The 18105-nt window shown below is 36.4% G+C and overlaps 1 protein-coding gene across 25 annotated transcripts in view; it reads right to left on the bottom strand.

Moving 5' to 3' along the window:
- Positions 1-14958, bottom strand: part of LOC121655283 (neurexin-1a) — a 275419-nt gene extending 260461 nt beyond the window's left edge. For 15 of the 25 annotated variants that reach the window (XM_042009830.1, XM_042009836.1, XM_042009835.1 and 12 more), the window contains exons 1-2: positions 14822-14957; positions 11947-13318 (exon numbers count right to left, since the gene is read on the bottom strand). In XM_042009830.1, coding sequence (XP_041865764.1) covers positions 11947-12658 — 712 coding nt within the window. In that variant the 5' untranslated portion in view covers positions 12659-13318; positions 14822-14957. Of the gene's footprint in view, positions 1-11946; positions 13319-14510; positions 14576-14821 lie in introns of those variants that run through there. The other 10 variants (XM_042009831.1, XM_042009843.1, XM_042009845.1 and 7 more) reach the window with 2 other exon arrangements.
- Between the last annotated feature and the right edge of the window lie 3147 nt (positions 14959-18105).

Below are 18105 nucleotides of genomic sequence, written 5' to 3'. Positions count from 1 at the left end.
CAGTCAGTGTCTACAAATAATGATTGAAGTCATATGTAATATGGTGGAAAACATTCAAAAAGAAGCAAATAAATAAATAAATAATGTGACTACATCTTTTGGAGATTTAACAATGCTGAACTTATGTCATGGAGATGTCAGCATGCAATGTTCTGCTTACATGAAAATTGGTCCTGAAATCCACCCAGTTACTATAACCATGCAACCAGAATGCACAGAAGCCCAGTTTCCACCTCAAAATAAACTCCTACCTCTTCACAACAGTTTCTTCAGGTTTTATTTTGACCCGGAACTTACCATAACCACTGGTTCCCTTTCCAAATCAGGCACCATGCACAAAATCAGTCCAAATCCTTACTTTGTAAACAATTATAAGGCAATTAATAACTGTTTTGGGGACATGACAACATGTATCACACCACCAAATTTAGTAAGATTTACATTTGTTCAGATGTTTTCTAATGGTGGACTCATCATGTAAAATTTAATTATATGTTAATAATTACGAATCATAAACACAGAAGTGTCTCATTTATCCAAGCCCTTCCAGACAGACATTTGTATACAGTGTGATGTGTAATTTAGTTTGCTGGAAATGTCTGTACATGTGGGAAGTCTTTTCCAGTTAATACAGGGCTGTTAGATAAATGAGGCTCTATCGTGAAAGAGCATACAAACATGCACATTGTTCACAAAAAATTTGATGATGAGAAGCACACTGTTGAAAAAAAGCACTTTGACAAGGCAAGCATGAAGCTGGCAGTTGCAAAAAGACCAAACAAGAAAAAAAAAGAAAAAAAATTGCTGATGTCAATGAGCAACCAGAAAACTATTTTAGGATTTTAGGTTGTGTATACGGTTATTTAAGCAATTAACACACTGTTATAGTGATTCCCTTCCTCTTGACAAATTAAAGCTCATTTTAGAGGAGCAATTATTAATCATCCCTGCTGTTTTAGTGAAACTTTAGAGGCATGCAGTATTTAGTGCTTTTCTATTGAATCTAATCTGAGCATATTTTCCTCACATAATTTGAAACCCCTACAGGGCAAAAAGAGAACATGAACAAGAACAGCAAGTTTCTTTTATTGTGATGCATTAAAGACAAAATAGCTGATTTCTGAGGGTGATTTGATTAAAGATTATTCTACCAACATTTAAGCAAACTATGTCCAGATCTGTTAGTAAATCTCATGAACTGAAATTTAAGCAATCTTCGGGGGGTTTGGTTTGGTCAGAGGAAAAGAAGCTTTTCTTTAACAGCAGCATCGCCTGACAGGGACCATTAAAACAAGGCCTGTATCACTCTCTCTCGTTTGCTTTCTCTCAAAAACACACAGACACACTTGCATTTCTTTCACAAATGTACCCAGCTGGTTGCATTCTAATCCAGAGTCGTAAATCCATTTAATCCCCTTGACAAAGTGATCCCAGTGCTATTGTGCTGGTAACACTACACCCAAATGCACTCAACTGTGTATCAGGCGATCTGCATCTCTGATGGTCTTATGCTGCTGATCATGCACACAGTGTATGGCTCATGGAATATAATTACATCACTATTCAAGTTGATGCCCTACTGACTGAAACATCTGGTGTGTGACAACCAAAGTACAAAAGAAAAAGAAAAAAATCTATAAATTGATTTTCTTTTCACTTTGCCTCATGCAGACATTATTCTGACACATCACACAATCTTGACTCTGACTATTTAACTCAAAACGGTGACAACTGTTCCAAGCCAAAGTGACAGAACATACAGCAGACATAAAAACTAGCTGTGCTCAGTCTGCTGTTATACAAGATACCATCAGCCAGCAGGACAAAATGCCACCGGTGCTTGCATGTCTGTCCTGCATGTGTCCCGATGCAGTTGGCTGAGGAGACATAGTGTGCGCAAATAAAGGTTCTGGGTGACATTTCATATGAAGGAGCATATGTCACATTCACTAGACACAAAATCCAACTGCAGATATAAAGCATTTTTCTCTGCCATTTGCCAATTTTACAGGATCCTGTCTGCTTCAAACAACCTTTTGTCTATTCCTCTTGACATCTGCATTGCTTTGCTTTGTGCTTGTTGGAGTTGTGCTTATCCTTATGTCCTTATTTGATTTTAAATATTCAGAATAAATTTCTAGTAGCTCTAAAAGAAATGCATTTTCTTTTTAGTCTATCTTTTTTTCTGTTATTTCTTTCATTTACATTTCAGCATCCATATTTCATAGCATTCATTATGTATTACTTCTGGCTTACAGCACTATGTGTTATTTGCTAGACTGCTCTGTATGTGGCAAAGTTATTTAAAAAATGGCATGCCAGTGAAACATGTAAAATGTATTACAAGTGTGACTAAATTATGTTATATATTAAAATGTGTTCCGCATGAATTATTAAGCAACCAACAGTGTGAAATAGATGTAGTTTATGTGACAGTGTTGCATTAAAATAAATCATGGACAGGTGCAAACATTTTAAAAAGTAAGAAAAAAGTTTTATTAGTGAAACAGCCTTTTTTAATCAAAGCAAAAACGTGTCACTTAAAAATGACTGTAAGAGATACAACTGCTATAAAAAGACCCTGCAATCAGACCACATATAAAGTTCCTGCTCAATCTACAGTAAGAGAAGAGAGACACTTTAAAGTGAGGACATCATAGAATTTCCACAGTGCAACTCCATTATGTGTTTAGATCATACACCTGAAAATAAATGCACCTCTTTTTTTCAGCTACAAAAGCCACACATAGTCTTTTAGTTTAGAAAATTAATACAGTTTAAGCAGTAATAAACATAATGAAATCTTAGGAGTTATTATTACAGCCTTTGAAGAGCTCCCTCTTGAGCTCCAGACTAGATTATAGACCATATTCACAGCCTGATTAGCAATCCTTGTAAAAGGAATGTGTGAAATCAGTTGAATTCTATGGTGCAGTTTTTAAACAGCACATGAAATTAAAACATATCTAATTGTCTAATTGATATTAATGAAGGTTAAGCCTGCTAATCTACATTCATTTAATAGCAAATAAAACAGACCAAACCAAATTATTTGCTAATCAATTGTAGTTATTTAGACCCTTTTCCCATTGAAGTTGAGTCAAAGTGCAAAATTTTAAATACAAACAGAATACATTTTAAGCTGTCAAAGGGCAACATTTTTACTGTTGAAAATGCAAAATTGCATTTTCTTTTTACAGCTATACTCCTATTTATAAAGCTAGCAACTATTTTTAACAATAGGGAACATAAAAGACAAGAATATGGTTAATGGTATATATAGTTTAGCTTATAATGACAACAAAGAAATTAATTAAACAACCAAACAACTATTTAAAACAGCCTCTCATAAAAAAGCTTACACTCCAAAATAAAACAGGACTTCATCATTCTTTGAAACACTAAGCAGCAACGAACATTGGTAAAAAAAAAAACCTTCTTAATGTTAAGAATCTTATTCAGGGTGAAACTTGCACATGAACAAGTGTTGCTGCATGGGGTAGTGAGATACTGAAGTAACAGGTTGCCATCCAGGAACTATATATTTTAGACAAAGCCTTACTTATTTCAACAAAACTACATTTTATTCGCAACATTACAGCCAAGCAGATATGTAGTGAAAACGACATAAAACTGCTGTCCAGGTTTAAATGTCCTTTGAAGAACTGGGAAACATGTAGCTACATGCTTACCACAGAAACTTTTTACTAAAAGAAAAACAAAAAAACATTTGAGCTGCTGTCTTTGTAAAACTGTCAAGTTTAAATAGGTTTAAAATGATCTGTAAACCATCTCACTCCTTTCATCAATATCTTATACAGCATCCGTCTTTATCTTTCAGATCAAAAGATGGGGGGGGGGGGGGGGCAGCAGAGAGGTTTTATTAATGCCACCTCTTCAGTTATTTCACAGGAAAATATAAAAGCCTCATAGAAACAGTGAGGGCTACTAGAGAATTGATTTGCTGTTAAATTACAATCATTCTGAAATCAAATCATAAGTAATGAGCTTAAGTGAGAGGTTGTTTTTTGTATCATTGCCTAAACCTAATGCATCTATCTTAGTGCCACTGCACAGCTCACCTATTATCCTCCTTGAGCAGCAGTAACAGTAAAGACAGGAAACAGACTGAGTGACCAGACGCTGATGCAAACTGATGGCTACCACAGCAGAAATAATTATACTCCTGCTAATTTGCTCTCTGCATACATTTGAGTCAGTCATCGGCACCATGTTTACATTTTCATATTAATTTTCTCTTCTGTTGGTATTTTTTCCAACAAAATGCCAGCGTAGAAAAAGCTAAAGGAAGACAAGTGGCCACAAAAGGCTAACAAGATTAACTGTCCTTCTTATTGTTTGATACTTAAACAAACACGAGGTGAGAAGTTAATTAATATGCCTGAGACATGCTTGTTAGAAGAGGTCTGTCTTTTTCCTCCTTTTTCCCGTGTTTGTGCCAGTAATTATCCAGCTGTTTAGTTGCAACTGTATAATTTTTTCTTTAGTCATCTCTGTCCACCTATTTTGATTATTTTTGAGGGAAGCTAAAAAACAAAAAGATAACCAATGTGTGGACATATTTTATTAATCTTTTACTTTCTCATACACACAAAGGCACTTTCACATTTGCCAAAGAAAGTGCATGTAGTAGTTTACTTCTTTCTTAAACAGCATTAGTGTTTGTGATTTAATTACTCTTATTATGCTGCTATTCTGGGAATCCTGAGACAGATGTTGTGTGGACATTATAGTCTGATCCAGATATTTTCAAAGAGACAGACCAGCCACAGAGGATTGTGTGAGCAGATGTGCCACAGACCTTTCCATTCTTTTACATCTTATGGGTTGGAATGATCCAGCAAGATAATCAGTACAGCTTATAAAGAAGTTCTAATAACCTTAATCCCAGGATTGACGATATCTAGGATAGTATTACAAATGTGGAGTCAATCTTTTTTGTAGTGCAGGAGAATTAGGAGTGGTGGAGGAATTAGGAAATCAATGCGAACTCCAAGTTTGTGGGTATCGGCTCAGCATATTTGCAACTTGTTGTAAGGGAACTCACATTTGCACATGGAAGCAATGTATGCAAATGTGCGTGCACAGCAGTTACTTAAGTAAGCTTGCAGTTACATGTTCCACTGTTGACGTGTGACAAATCCCTCTCTTAAGAGAGGCTCCTTAGCTTTAGTTTAACAAAAATGAAAAGAAAAGAAAAAAAGGAAAGAAAGAGAAAAACACATTAATAAAACTCACTGAGCATTAAATACAGTTTAACACTAAGTACTGTTAACATTAAGCCACATCCTGTTAGGCTGTAAATGACAAAGAGAACTGTAAAATAAAGATTCCCCCTGAAAATGCAACCCCTGATCTGTATTAGGTGCTCTTTAACCATCCATTTATTGAATTTAGAAGGTATATCAAGAAAAGGTCAATTTGCCACTCAAGAGAAGTGTCCTATTTTTTGTGTAAACAATCTGAAATTTAATTCAATTAAGTGCAACTTAAATGAAAAGAAAATATACTTTATTAATCCCTGAGGGAACTTAAAATCACATCTTTATATTTAAGTTTATTTGAGCAATCTCCACTCAGTAATAGAACTGCACAATCTTCAAAGTCATGAAAGCTGTCTGTCTCTAAAATCTGATTTGTCTTTACTCAGTCATTAGCTTACAGTTTTCATGGATGGCTCGTCTTACGCATTTCAGTCAACCCCTAATGACCAACACCAAACCAGCAGCATCAAAGGTTAGTCGTGTTCAAAGTGAAGGCATCATCTGCTGTTTGGAATTTAAAGATTTTCACAGCTTTAATGTGTATTTGTTTACAGGAGACCAAACCATCCAGTAACTACAGCAATTAAAAACTATTTTAAGCAAAACACAAGCACGGACAAAGAAAGAAATACCAGTTACTGAAGGCCAGAACTTCTTTTAGATCTTATAAGACATATCCATAGAGAGGCTGAATTTTCACAGTATTTAATCAAAGACTGATACATTTCATAATATATCATAAGCTCCACATGCCAGCTTAACCTGCACTAAAGCTTAGTTTAATTCAAGTATGTGTTTGTGCGAGAGTGAGACATGGATATTCAGATGTGGTTATTTATGCCATGGGGCAAATTGCGTTAAAGGAGGAATGTGGTGTCAAAGAATTTCACAAACACCCTTTGACAGTCTAGAGCAAATGTATTTAAACAAGGCAAAAATCCTCCATGAAAATCCCTCTAATCTTTTCATCCCAATATCTGTCTTTGGACTCAGAGACAGCAGTATACTATTAATCTGCTTTTGTCTGAGTGAAGCTGCAGGAGGCCTCTGGACAGAATGACACGTTCAGAGATATAGTGCAGTCACATGGTCTCTGACAAGATAACAGACATGCTTGAAAGAGAGCGATCATTCACATTAAGAATTCATCTTCTTATACACTTTATCTCAATGTAGTTTAACTCAAAGCCGAACAAGAAGGAGGTTCTTGAATACTGACTAGTTAAATCAAATATTCACATGGAGATATACATATAAATCAACTCAACTCTGGAGAAAAGCTCGAAGAGCACCCGAGTCTGCTAGGGCCAATGCGCCATCTTGCAATTTTAGAGAAAATGATTATGATCAGCAATGAAACTTAATGGGATCTTCCTTATCCGTCTGGTCTGCCTTGGCAGAGGAGTTACAGTGTAGGAATGCTTTTTAAATGTTAAACTCAAGATTCTTCTTGAATGCATATTTATTTTATAGCCTTTCATATGGATTTCAATAGTGAAGGTGATTATTTTTGCTTAAAAAAACAGGAAAGTTACACTGCCTGCAAAAAAAAAAAAAAAATCAAGAAAGAAAGCAATAGTTAGCACTCTCACCTCACAGCAAGAAATTTCCTGGTTCAACCCTCGGCTGGAGGGGATTAGTCTCTCTCTATATTCCTACTTCCACCCACAGTCCAAATTCATGCATGTCAGGTTAATTGGCATCTCTAAATTCTTCCTAGGAGTGAGTGTAAATTTATACTAGTGGTAAGAAATACCTTGTTCCATCATAATTACTCATGGCAAAGATTTTGTTTGTCTTATTAAGGTGATAAGAAACCAGAACACCACAATATGAGCTCACAAAAAGGCTCCAGCTAACCATGAGGTTTGAACCCAAAATCTTCATGTTGTCAAATGTCACAGCTCACAGCTGCACCAGAGTACCACGCCATAAAAGACAAATGACAATGATTCATTTTAGTTCTCTCTTCACCTAAGAATGCCTCAAAAATACAACTTTTATAATACTAGCTACTCCATTCCTCCTTGACTGATTATTAGGGGTCTAAAGATTAACCAACACAAACAATCTCTTTTTTCAAATGGCATTCACATGCTGACCATTTGAACTTCACTTAACTTTTACAGATTTTACTGTCACCTAATTATCCAATCAACACATCTGGTAATGACAGCCATGATTAATTAAGAGCTCGACAGTTCAAGTAGTTGGTTGGGACAATACAGCAAACCAAATACAGCAGATTTGAGACAGCAGATGTTTGTGTTATTGATCTAGTCTAGTTTCAGAGCCATCACTCTCTTATAATGCACTTTTTTCTTTGGCTGCCATCAGCGATCATCAGCCCTAATCAATTTTCTGTTCACCATCAGCCTGAAAAATGAGAAACAGATGAACATTGCATTCAGTTTTTTTTCAATTTTCCTTTTTGAGTTTGTGGACAAAAACTACTAATATGATATTAAACTGACATCAGTTATCTTGGACACTACTCCAAACTACCTTTAAATTTGCTTAAGTTAAATAAATGACTACCAATTCACACCCTATTCCACACAAGCTTAAACTAAGTTCTGTTATAGCGGATTGTGAAGTAAATTACAACCTCCAATCTAATCAAGGTGTTGGAGGAGTCGTCATATTTCAAATTTTACTTGCAGGATATTTCATTAGGCAATCCCATAGCCACTGATTAAAAGTAAATTTGTGTGATGCAGACCTAATTAACCAAAGATATCACAAGCATATAACAGACCAGTGATGCACAAGAAAAGCTTTTCTACAGTAGGAATGTGTAAGATTCAGGCAGCAGTTTGTAATTAAACCTGTCAGATGAAAAATAAAAAAACACTGACACTGCCGGTTCCAATAACGTGCTTTTTTTAAATTAAATTCTACTGCTCGGAACAGAAAGTTAATAAAAATTAATGTGATAAACACTGGAAACCTGCAATTTTTCTGCCACATGTGTATACCAATGTTTATTAAATTGTGGATATTACCTGTAGTAAGAGGACATTTTTAAAATTGTCAGTTTTAAAAACTTCATCGGATTTTTAATGGTTCTTTTTGTTTTTGTTATTTTTAGTTCACAGCTGATTTGAATTTACAAATAGATGTGACATCATTTCCCTTATTATTGATCACTGTCATATTTGACATTGTGTTATCATGTATTAGCAGCTGAACCCCTCCCTGTTTACTCCAAGAAATAATCAACAGAAATAAAACTTCTTTCCTTGGGACAATAATAATAAGAATCAATGTCTTTTTGCTAAAATATATGTGTATTGTTGTTCAATATTAAATGGTAGAGGAGGCAGTTAAAGTGTTAAATTTGTAACAGTGGTTATGTTATTGTTTGTCTTATCATAAGTGAAATTAGTTTTAGGGTATCTATAAAAGAAGAGGTCAAGGTCAAAGAAGATACAGTGTAAACACCGTACCCAAACATTGTGCTATTCTGTGAATAACATAATACAAATAATGATACAAATGACGAATAAATAAATAAATACTGTTCAGTCCTAGATGAGTTAAATAACCAATGTTATTCCATTTTATCAGGATAAAATATGGAGCTATGCAGTGCGTCTATGTTATTTCTGTAATGAGAAACAAAGGGACAGATTCTGTGAACTTTCTGACCACAGACCAGTGCATTTAAATAATTGTTTTAAGCGATCAAAGGGATTTGCGCATGTGTGCGCATGTGTGTGTACGTGTGTGCATGCGTGAGAGGTCATGTAATTTGCATGCATGTGGTTGGACAGGGGAGAGTTGACAGGTCTGGTGGCAAATCCTATAATCCTTTCATCTGATCAAAGTAATACAACAGCTTTTAAATTATTTAATGGAGGATAAGTTTTAAACTTCAATGTACTTTATGGTCAAATCTATGTGCGGACATTAGGTACACTTGCAGAAGATGGGGACAGTTTCTTTGTAATTAAATTTGGCTTTTACTCATAAATTGGATGGGACAATTTATTTAATAAGTTGGCGAGAACCCTTGCTGTATTCACTACTTTAAAGTTATGGTCTGATGCATTTTTGCACAGTTTTTTCCTGCTGCAGTTGTTGCTTACTTCCTCATTGCAGCTCACAATGGTGAAAAATTAAAACACAAATTATGTTCTGCTTTGATGAACAGTGGTTTAGCTAATGCAAATAATAAATAGTAATAAATCTTATTTGGACAACATAAGATTAGTTACACTAAATGGGGCAATAGAAAACAAGCAGAGTGCTTTTCTTTTCATCCTTTTCTTTTTGCAGAATAATGTGACTATGCCTAGACCATCTTTTTATATTTCAAAAGGTGAGTCCATTCTTTATTCACTTAACTTTAAAACTAAAAAGGTTTTAAGATATTTATTATGTTTTGACTGTCCTTAGTAGTGAAATGTTCCATAGAAGCAAGCAGACTTTTCACCAGACACAACAGTTCCATCTATGGGACTTTTAGTGTCTTTTAGCAAATGTTTTTTTAGTATTTAGACAAGCTATTGTTTTATACAAGTCTCAGTTCTTTCATCAAATCTCTTTCAACAGCATCAGGACAATGCTGCAGGAATAAAACCTGATAGGACCTTCTGTCCAACACCTCCTTTTTATGACACAGCATGCAACATTAGCAACTAAATGGTGTGCGCGTTTAATCATGAAGCTCATGTCCTCTGAATATGAATTTGGCCAAAATGTTTGCCACAAAAATGTTACACAGGATAGTGGTATTATTTATCTTGTCAGTATTATGTTTAACCATGACCAGCACCACTATCAAAATAATAGGTTTCTCATGGACAAAATACTTTCATGATGATGCAACATTATTAGGAACTAAAGTAAAAAATGAAATGGGATTCATTCTTACATGAATGAAAGGGGGTTACTGGTAAAACTGTGTGACAGAATACTCTCTGATTATATGATTTTCATAATTTCATCAGACAGGAAGGACGGAAAAGGAAAAGAAAAGTTAGTTCTCTACTCACTAGGATGACTACATTTGGCAAGAAAAGATTTTTAACACTAGCCCAGGTAAGTAAAATTAAAATTCATAGCCAACACTATATAAAGCATGCAAATATATTTTCAAAGGTTGTTTAAGGAGCTTTCATTTCATCACTGTAATGATTCTGTGCACCATTACCATGATAAATTCAATAAACAGGCCTTTTTAAAGAAATGACTGCTCATAATTCATCAGTCTAATTGTCATATTTCCATAATAATAAAAATAAATAACCAAAGTAAAATGGAAAAAGCCACAGTGATATAAAATGATCATTCATCTTAATTTTGGACAAATAAGATAGACTCACAAGTACAGAATGCATAAGTACACAAGGAGTAACCATATATTGCATGGCTTTACATTGGACCATTCCAAGTTTTAATTAAATCATCAAGATGGGTAAAGATATTTTTTAAAATTCCCAAAAGCACATGTTTTAATGTTAAACTGATTTTAACTGTTTCATATATATATATATATATATATATATATATATATATATATATATATATATATGTATACCCAAGTATAAAAATATACTGTACAGTGTTTGCAGTGGATAATGTCTTGTAAAAGACTTGTGATTACAGACTGTAGACAACCTGCTTTTGAAAAGGGCAAGAAAGAGGTCAATACCACCACATGGGTGACATTTCCAAGTATATTTAGTTCCACAGTTAATTTTTTATTCAGATTTAATCATGACGACTTGATGCTATTAAAAAAGCACAGGATACATTTTTTCACTCTTTTTCCATTTGCTTGCCAACAACCCACTCCTCCCCACCACAACAGCAAGCTGCCAACCTGTGGGAAGCACTGCATCTAAGACCTTAAATACTGTCACATTTGCCTTACAAGCAATAGAAACTAAAAGGCATCTTGATAATACAACTGCATGAGAGGGTTAATCATACCGAAAGAGAAAGGTGCACATTTCATCTTCCTTTGTGTTTAGCTTTGATGGTTCATTTATTTCTTTGTTTAACATCATTAAACTGTCAACTTTTCTGGATTTAGGCTTTTTAGACAATTAAGCAAGCAGTAAAAGATAATTGTAGTACAATTACAGTTTTTCTTTAATTGTTTTTATGTACATATTGATATATCAGGATTCTATAAAAGGCCTGATGAATCTGGCTTAAAGAGTCAGTTTATTTGTGTAACACTGTCATTCCTCCTAACTGAACGGTAAATCTCATTCATTAGTTTTTGCATTCTCCTCTGTTACCATCACCACTATCCCACTGTGTGTCAATGATATCACTCATGTTTACTCCATCTAACTCGTAGACCATTCTTCCTGCTCTCCCTTTTGATGTAAGCCATTGGAGATGTTTCATAGGTCAACCAATCCCTATAGACCTATTTGATTGCATGGAGGACGCCTTTGGGGATAGAGAACACCACCATGTTTTGCTAATGAGGCCTTGCAGGAGATTCACTCTTTACAAACAACTGTATTGCAGATCAATAGCACACATCATAAGACTAAGATAACACAAACAGTAGCCAAAAAGAGGAAGGGAATGCATTATTTTTGGGATGATAGTGATTAGAAGAAGCTAATTAAATTTGTATGATTAGTTCATGTTGTGCTGAATGCAGGCTATGCTTCGAATTGAATCCATGCCTTACCTTCACTGCAGTCCCTTCCTTGGAAGCCTGTGCGGGAGCAGTCACATGCTGGTTCATTGTTAATCAAACTGCAGACTCCTCCATTTAAGCACATGTTGGCCATACCACAGAGGTCCATTAGAACCCCGTCACTGTTGATCAGCACAGACTCCGTGTTGTTGACCTTTACATCGGTTATCCATCCAGTGAAAGGCAGCTGATCTTTGACTGCAGCTGATGTCAGGCGCAACGCCACGGACTGTAACTCTGGTGGTATTCCGCCAACAAACAAATGGCTGAAGACAGTCATGTCTCGTCTTTTCGACTTCACCTCCACCCACTTTATCTCATTGTCCACCGTTAGGGTTGTGTTCTTAAAGTTTCTCCTTATCGTGACCGTGTGCCATTGGCTGTCGTTGACCGCCGTGTCAGCTACGACAGTTGCAGGATCAGCACAGAAGATTGAGAAACGAAGGTGGAGTTTGCCATTCAGGATGAAAAGTTCTAAAAAGTCACAAAATCCTTCATCATCGAAGTAAACTAACAGCCCATGGGAACTCTTTGTTTTCATGTTAAAGCTCATTTCACTTTCGCAACATGCATTCCACACTGGAAACCTAGCCCACTGTCCCTCAGCACCTGTAAATTCTAGACAAGTGCTTATTTCTACAAAGCAACAAATGAGCAGCCCAACCCATATGATATGGGCACTGTGTGGCTTTTGAACAACCATTGTGTGATTACAAATCCTGATGATTGTTGGTAGGATTTACAAGGTCTGAATTTATTTATATATTTTTTGGATTATGTAAAATGTATATTTTGTTGACTGTGACACTTGACTGTCTACTTGGACATACAACTGTGAACTGATGCATTGTAAGAAAAGGGATTAAATGCTGTCACAGATTTCCTTATCAGTGGGTTTAGCCAACACTTATTTCCTGGAGCAAACACCATTACTTCATGTTGTCCAGGCCACTGGCCAAACCTGTCACTGATCCCGCCAAAACAGTTTGAACTGTTCAAAGGTCCTCTCTGCCATGGCTTAACGTGTCAGAGATGCAGATATCCCCAGGGCACACACTTTTTGGTTTATGCAATAATAGAACAGTCCTTCTAGGTGCCACTTAGTGTTTGTACTGCTTTACATGGGCTGGAATGGATGCTTTAATCTTCATCTTGATGCCAACTTTCTCTGGCGAGTAACTGGATAACTTGCTCAGGGCTTTTCACCCTTTTTCATTGCATCCTCAGTCGCAAAGGCGGAAAATGCCATGGAGCCACGTTGGCTGATAAATTCACCAAAAAATACAAAACAAACAAAAAAAAAAAAAAAAAAAAAAAAGAAAGAAAAAAAATCCGTCAAGACAATCCTCCGTCTCGATGTTTTCTGTAAAAAGGAAAAGAAGAATTAATAAAGCATCAGCACTTTTAGCATTGTCAACTCAAATACATTTTGGACAAACTCTTAATCATCCGTCAGAATCACACTAATACTGCAATTAATGCAGAAGCACAGCTAGTCAGCCACTCATAGCCAGAAAGGCCTTGGTAACAATAAACAGCTGTAACATTAGATTAGGTTACGATCACTTGGGCTTTCCAGGAAGCAAGTTGCGCAGCTTGACCATCCCATTAGTTGAGCTTATAGTGGCCAAAAAGGCTTCTCTTTCTTTAACATTGCATTTGCAGAATATGTCATAGTATCATAGTAGCACCGAACAACATTATTTGCACTCAAGTGAGGGGAGGGAAAAGCATCAGACTAAATAATTACTTGTAATATAAAAATATATTTAAGAAAAAAAATCAGTTTCTCAGAATTTGTAATACACATACACTTCCATTTACACCAAACTACAGGGGAAATTTATGAGGATTTACAGCTGTGATTGTTTCTAAATAATTATTACTTTTTGATGATAGAGGGTACGACTTGTGTGTATTATAAAAAGCATTCCGATAAACGGCACACCATTGGCTTACCTCGGCTCAGTACTAAACATGAGAAAAAGTGCGTCATTTGATTCACAATGGTTGGTTTGTGCAAGACGAACAGATCAGTCTGCCACGGTCTCAAGCAGACCCCCAAATATGTTTTTTCTTAACCTCATATTTGCCTTGTCATTGTTTTTCATTGGGGCTACATGGATCAAACCTTCCTTTCCAAACGTGTATAACACAAAAAGACAGAAACTCAATTTAAAATCTCTCATTTTGCATTTCCAGAAAGGAGAAAGAAAATGAAGTCAAATGGCTGCAAAGGTTGCAAATTTAGATTCTGCGCTTCATGCAGATTAAAACAACTCTGTAAACTGCAAATGGGATGAACATCAGAACCATTCAATCGTCTATTAAACTAAACAATCCTTATTAGAATTTTGCGTTTTGCCCAAACGGCACAACATTCGTATTTTCTCCCTCATCTCATCAATTAGATGCGCCATACTTTAACATCTTAGCCTGGTTGACAGCTGTACAAAGAAGCGCTTTTTAATTAGTAATTTTCTCATGTCCAGATCTGCAGAATCACTCACGCAAGAATAAAATTCTCTTAGCAAAACAATATGCATTTTTTTTACCTTTCCGCGATCACTTTTACTTCTACGGGACCCTCAGTAGTTGCCACAAAAGAAGAAAAATAATTCATACAAAGCACCGCGGACTGAGCTAATTATAAACACATCTATCCACATTGTGTGGCTTTTAAGATCCTGTGCCGAAAACCCTCTTTAGCGAAAGCCCTCACATCAAGATCTGCTTCAAAATGAATCACAGCATCAGCCAGTGAGAGTCACAGAGACACACATAGTGAGAGACGGGTCCACTTTCACTCTAACTCCACTAAAAACCTCAGCGGCTTAGTGGCAGAAAAAGGGTGGAAAAAAATTACCTGAAATATTCCGTCCTCCAAATGTATTCCCCAATATTAAAACAAACACAGCTGAAGCGAAAAGAAGACCCCGGGATGGGGTTAATGCGAAGCGCGGGGCGAAAATCCAGTTATCTTAGTGGAAGAGGAGGTGCAATCTGGTTTCCCTGTTGAGCTTATCCAGCGACTGTCAGGAGCCACAGACAGAGCGTGGATCACGTGTCTCTCCGTGATGTCTACCGGGGAGGGGCAGAATGCAGTACCTTGGACAGCGCCTCAGCCAACAGAAGCATCTATCCACCAGCGTTTACGGTACAAGCAACTTTGGAGAAAGACTGGTGAAACTGGTATGCCTGATTAAAACAAGAACGCATTCAGAGATAGGATGGTTATACTTAAAGCAAACAGTAGTACTGCTGAACATATTGTGGTCTAATGTAGGATAATCTTTAAAAACTTTGTTAAATGATAAATTATTAGGTTGTTGAAATGTGCAATACCAAAAATAAAAAGCATGATGGCAGCCAGTTGAGCTCTCAGTTTAGAGGTTATATGATCCAGCTGAGGGACATTAGATGAGTTATTTATCAAGTTGTACTTTTTATATTGGGATATTTTAAGTTCATAACATTTTAAAGTTTGCTCAAAGATGATCAAGGGCCAGTATAATCCTAAAGCAAGAATCTCAGACACTGATCCTTAAGAATCACTGTCCTGCAGGTTTTAGATGTTTCTGTGCTTCACCAAACGTGACCCAGCTGAATGGGTCATTGTGCAGGATTTGACAACAAAATGTTGGAACCATTTAATGTAAATCTTGTGTGCTGGAACAGATAATCATCTAAAACTTGTAATACACTGGTCCTCAATGACCGGAGTTTTGAAGTCCCCACCCTAAAGCATACCTCCTGAATAGTTAGGGTTAACAAATGAAACCAAAATAGAATTATTTCTCTTTGAAATATTTAATCTCCAGTTTGTGTTCACTAATTTTGGTGCACATTTCATTTCTGTTTGAGAAATGTTAGACTTCACTATGAACACTACTATGTTATTCTTATAATACTAATACTGAATACCCTCAATAACCGTGAATGTTGATTTTCTAGTACATTAACAGTCCTTTAAACATATGTAGAACAATTTATAGTGTTAGGTTAAAGGTATGAGATCTGTGCTGATTACTGAAATAGCCCAGAGCTGCATTAATCCATGAGAAAGAGTGTAATAGCAGGGCATGTGAGTGATGAACTGGAGCAGTAGATCAGTACATCAGCACGATGTCCTTGAACAAGACACTTAAAGCTTAAAGAACAAAACAGCTGCACTGTGGCAGGAGAAAAAGTTAAGAGAATGGGGCTCCCCCACATTTTACCGCTGTCATTAGCTCTGCTTGAATGGAGAAGGGAAAGCTGTTCACAGAGAGTAGATAGACATGTCTAGAAATGTTGTATGATTAGCAAGCCAAACACACAAATGTGGGACATCCTGAAGTTTTCATGTTGATACCTATGGCTTCAGCAGGGGCTGATGTTGTCTTATCTTGCAGTAAAGTATGGAATACATTCTCTTTTCTTTTTAATTGCTTGCTGAAATACATTTTTATAAATATTTATATAAATACACAAAAAAAGTAAAAAAAATAAATAAATAAAAAAGCCACTTGGCTTAAGGCCTCCTATTGAATAATTACTGCATGGGTGATTATCTTTCAGCTGGCAACAAGTTATTCAACCTCAACAGATGCAAAGAGTAACTCCTTATTATAACAACCATGTGAAAAGACACATCCTGTGGTTGTGGAAAAGATGTTAATCTGTTTAAGAAGGGTCAAATCATTGGCATGCATCTAGCAGAAAAAACATTTAAGGAGATGCAGAAATTACTAAAACTGGGATAAAAGAGCTGTCAATGCATTATTCAAATATGGACGGAGAGGGAAACCATAGTCTTCCAGTAAGAAATGTGATTGGAAAAACTTCCTGAATGATAGCGATCGACAATCGCTTAAATGTTTGGTGAAATTACAGTAAATGGAAGAAAAACAAGAGTAGAACTCAATGATATGCTTAGTAGTTAAAGTTAGAACATTTCCACATGAATAATGTGAAGGAAACTCAAGGGACTGGGACTAGAACAGCTGTGCAGCCATAAGAAAACCACTCATCAGTGAGGCTAACTGGAGAAAAAGGCTTCAGTTTCCTAGGGAGCATAAAGATTGGACTCTGGAGCAATGGAGGAAGTCATTTGGTCTGACGAGTCCAGATTTATCCTGTTCCAGAGTAATGGGAGCATCAGTGTAAGAAGAGAGGCAAATGAAGTTATGCCTAGTGCCTACTGGACAAGCCTTTGGGGGCCGTCTATGATCTTGGGTTGCTGCAGGTGGTCAGGTCTAGGTTCAGCAACATTATGTGCCCAAAGAATGAGGTCAGCTGATATCTGAATACACTGAATGATCAGCTTATTCCATCAATGGATTCTTTCTTCCCTGATGGCACAGGCATATTCTAAGATGGCAATGCTGGGATTCATATGGCTCAAATTGTGAAAGAGTGGTTCAGGGAGCATGAGACATCATTTTCACTCATGAATTGGCCACCACAGAGTCCAGAACTGAACCTCATTGAGAATCTTTGGCGTGTGCTGGAGAAAGTTTTTGTGCAGTAGTCGGACTCTCCCATCATCAGCACAAGATCTTGGTGAAAAATGAAGGCAGCACTGAATGGAAATAAATCTTGTGACATTGCAGAAGCTTATTGAAACAATGCCCCAACGAATGTGTCCTGTAATCAAAGATAAAGGCGGTCCAATGAAATATTAGAGTGTGTGACCTTTTTTTTTTTTTTTTCGGGCCAGGCAGTGTAATATATGAAACATACTAGTATGATGAGCCTCTTGATGATTTCTCTCTTTTTTATATTCTGTCAGAGTCCTAAAATTTGGTTTGCACTTACCACATAAACATCCTAATTTGTCATAGAACTATGTAAAAGAATACAACAAAATTAGAAACTAATTATAAAACTCCTGTTCAAATATTGCATCTAGATGCAGATGAATGATCAGCATCATGAGCTGTGGGACTTTAGTACAAGGATTAGGGATAGAAACAAGGTAAGACAAAATTGGTAAACCCTTCTGCTGACAGAGTAACTAAACAGGTCTGATGCATGTCTCATCCACACAGGGTAGGCAATGCACTAGCATTTCTATAGGCTCACGTCAGGGGCAATTGAGGTGCAATCAGTCTTTCAATTCAGTGGTGAGGAGCTGCTTTGTGCGTCTCATGTGATCAGCAACCTCGA

The sequence above is a fragment of the Melanotaenia boesemani genome, chromosome 16 (genome assembly GCF_017639745.1).
Source record: "Melanotaenia boesemani isolate fMelBoe1 chromosome 16, fMelBoe1.pri, whole genome shotgun sequence".
NCBI classification, from domain to species: Eukaryota; Metazoa; Chordata; class Actinopteri; order Atheriniformes; family Melanotaeniidae; genus Melanotaenia; species Melanotaenia boesemani.
The sequence above is the reverse complement of the archived record's forward strand: the minus strand, read 5'-3'. Positions and strand labels throughout refer to the sequence as shown.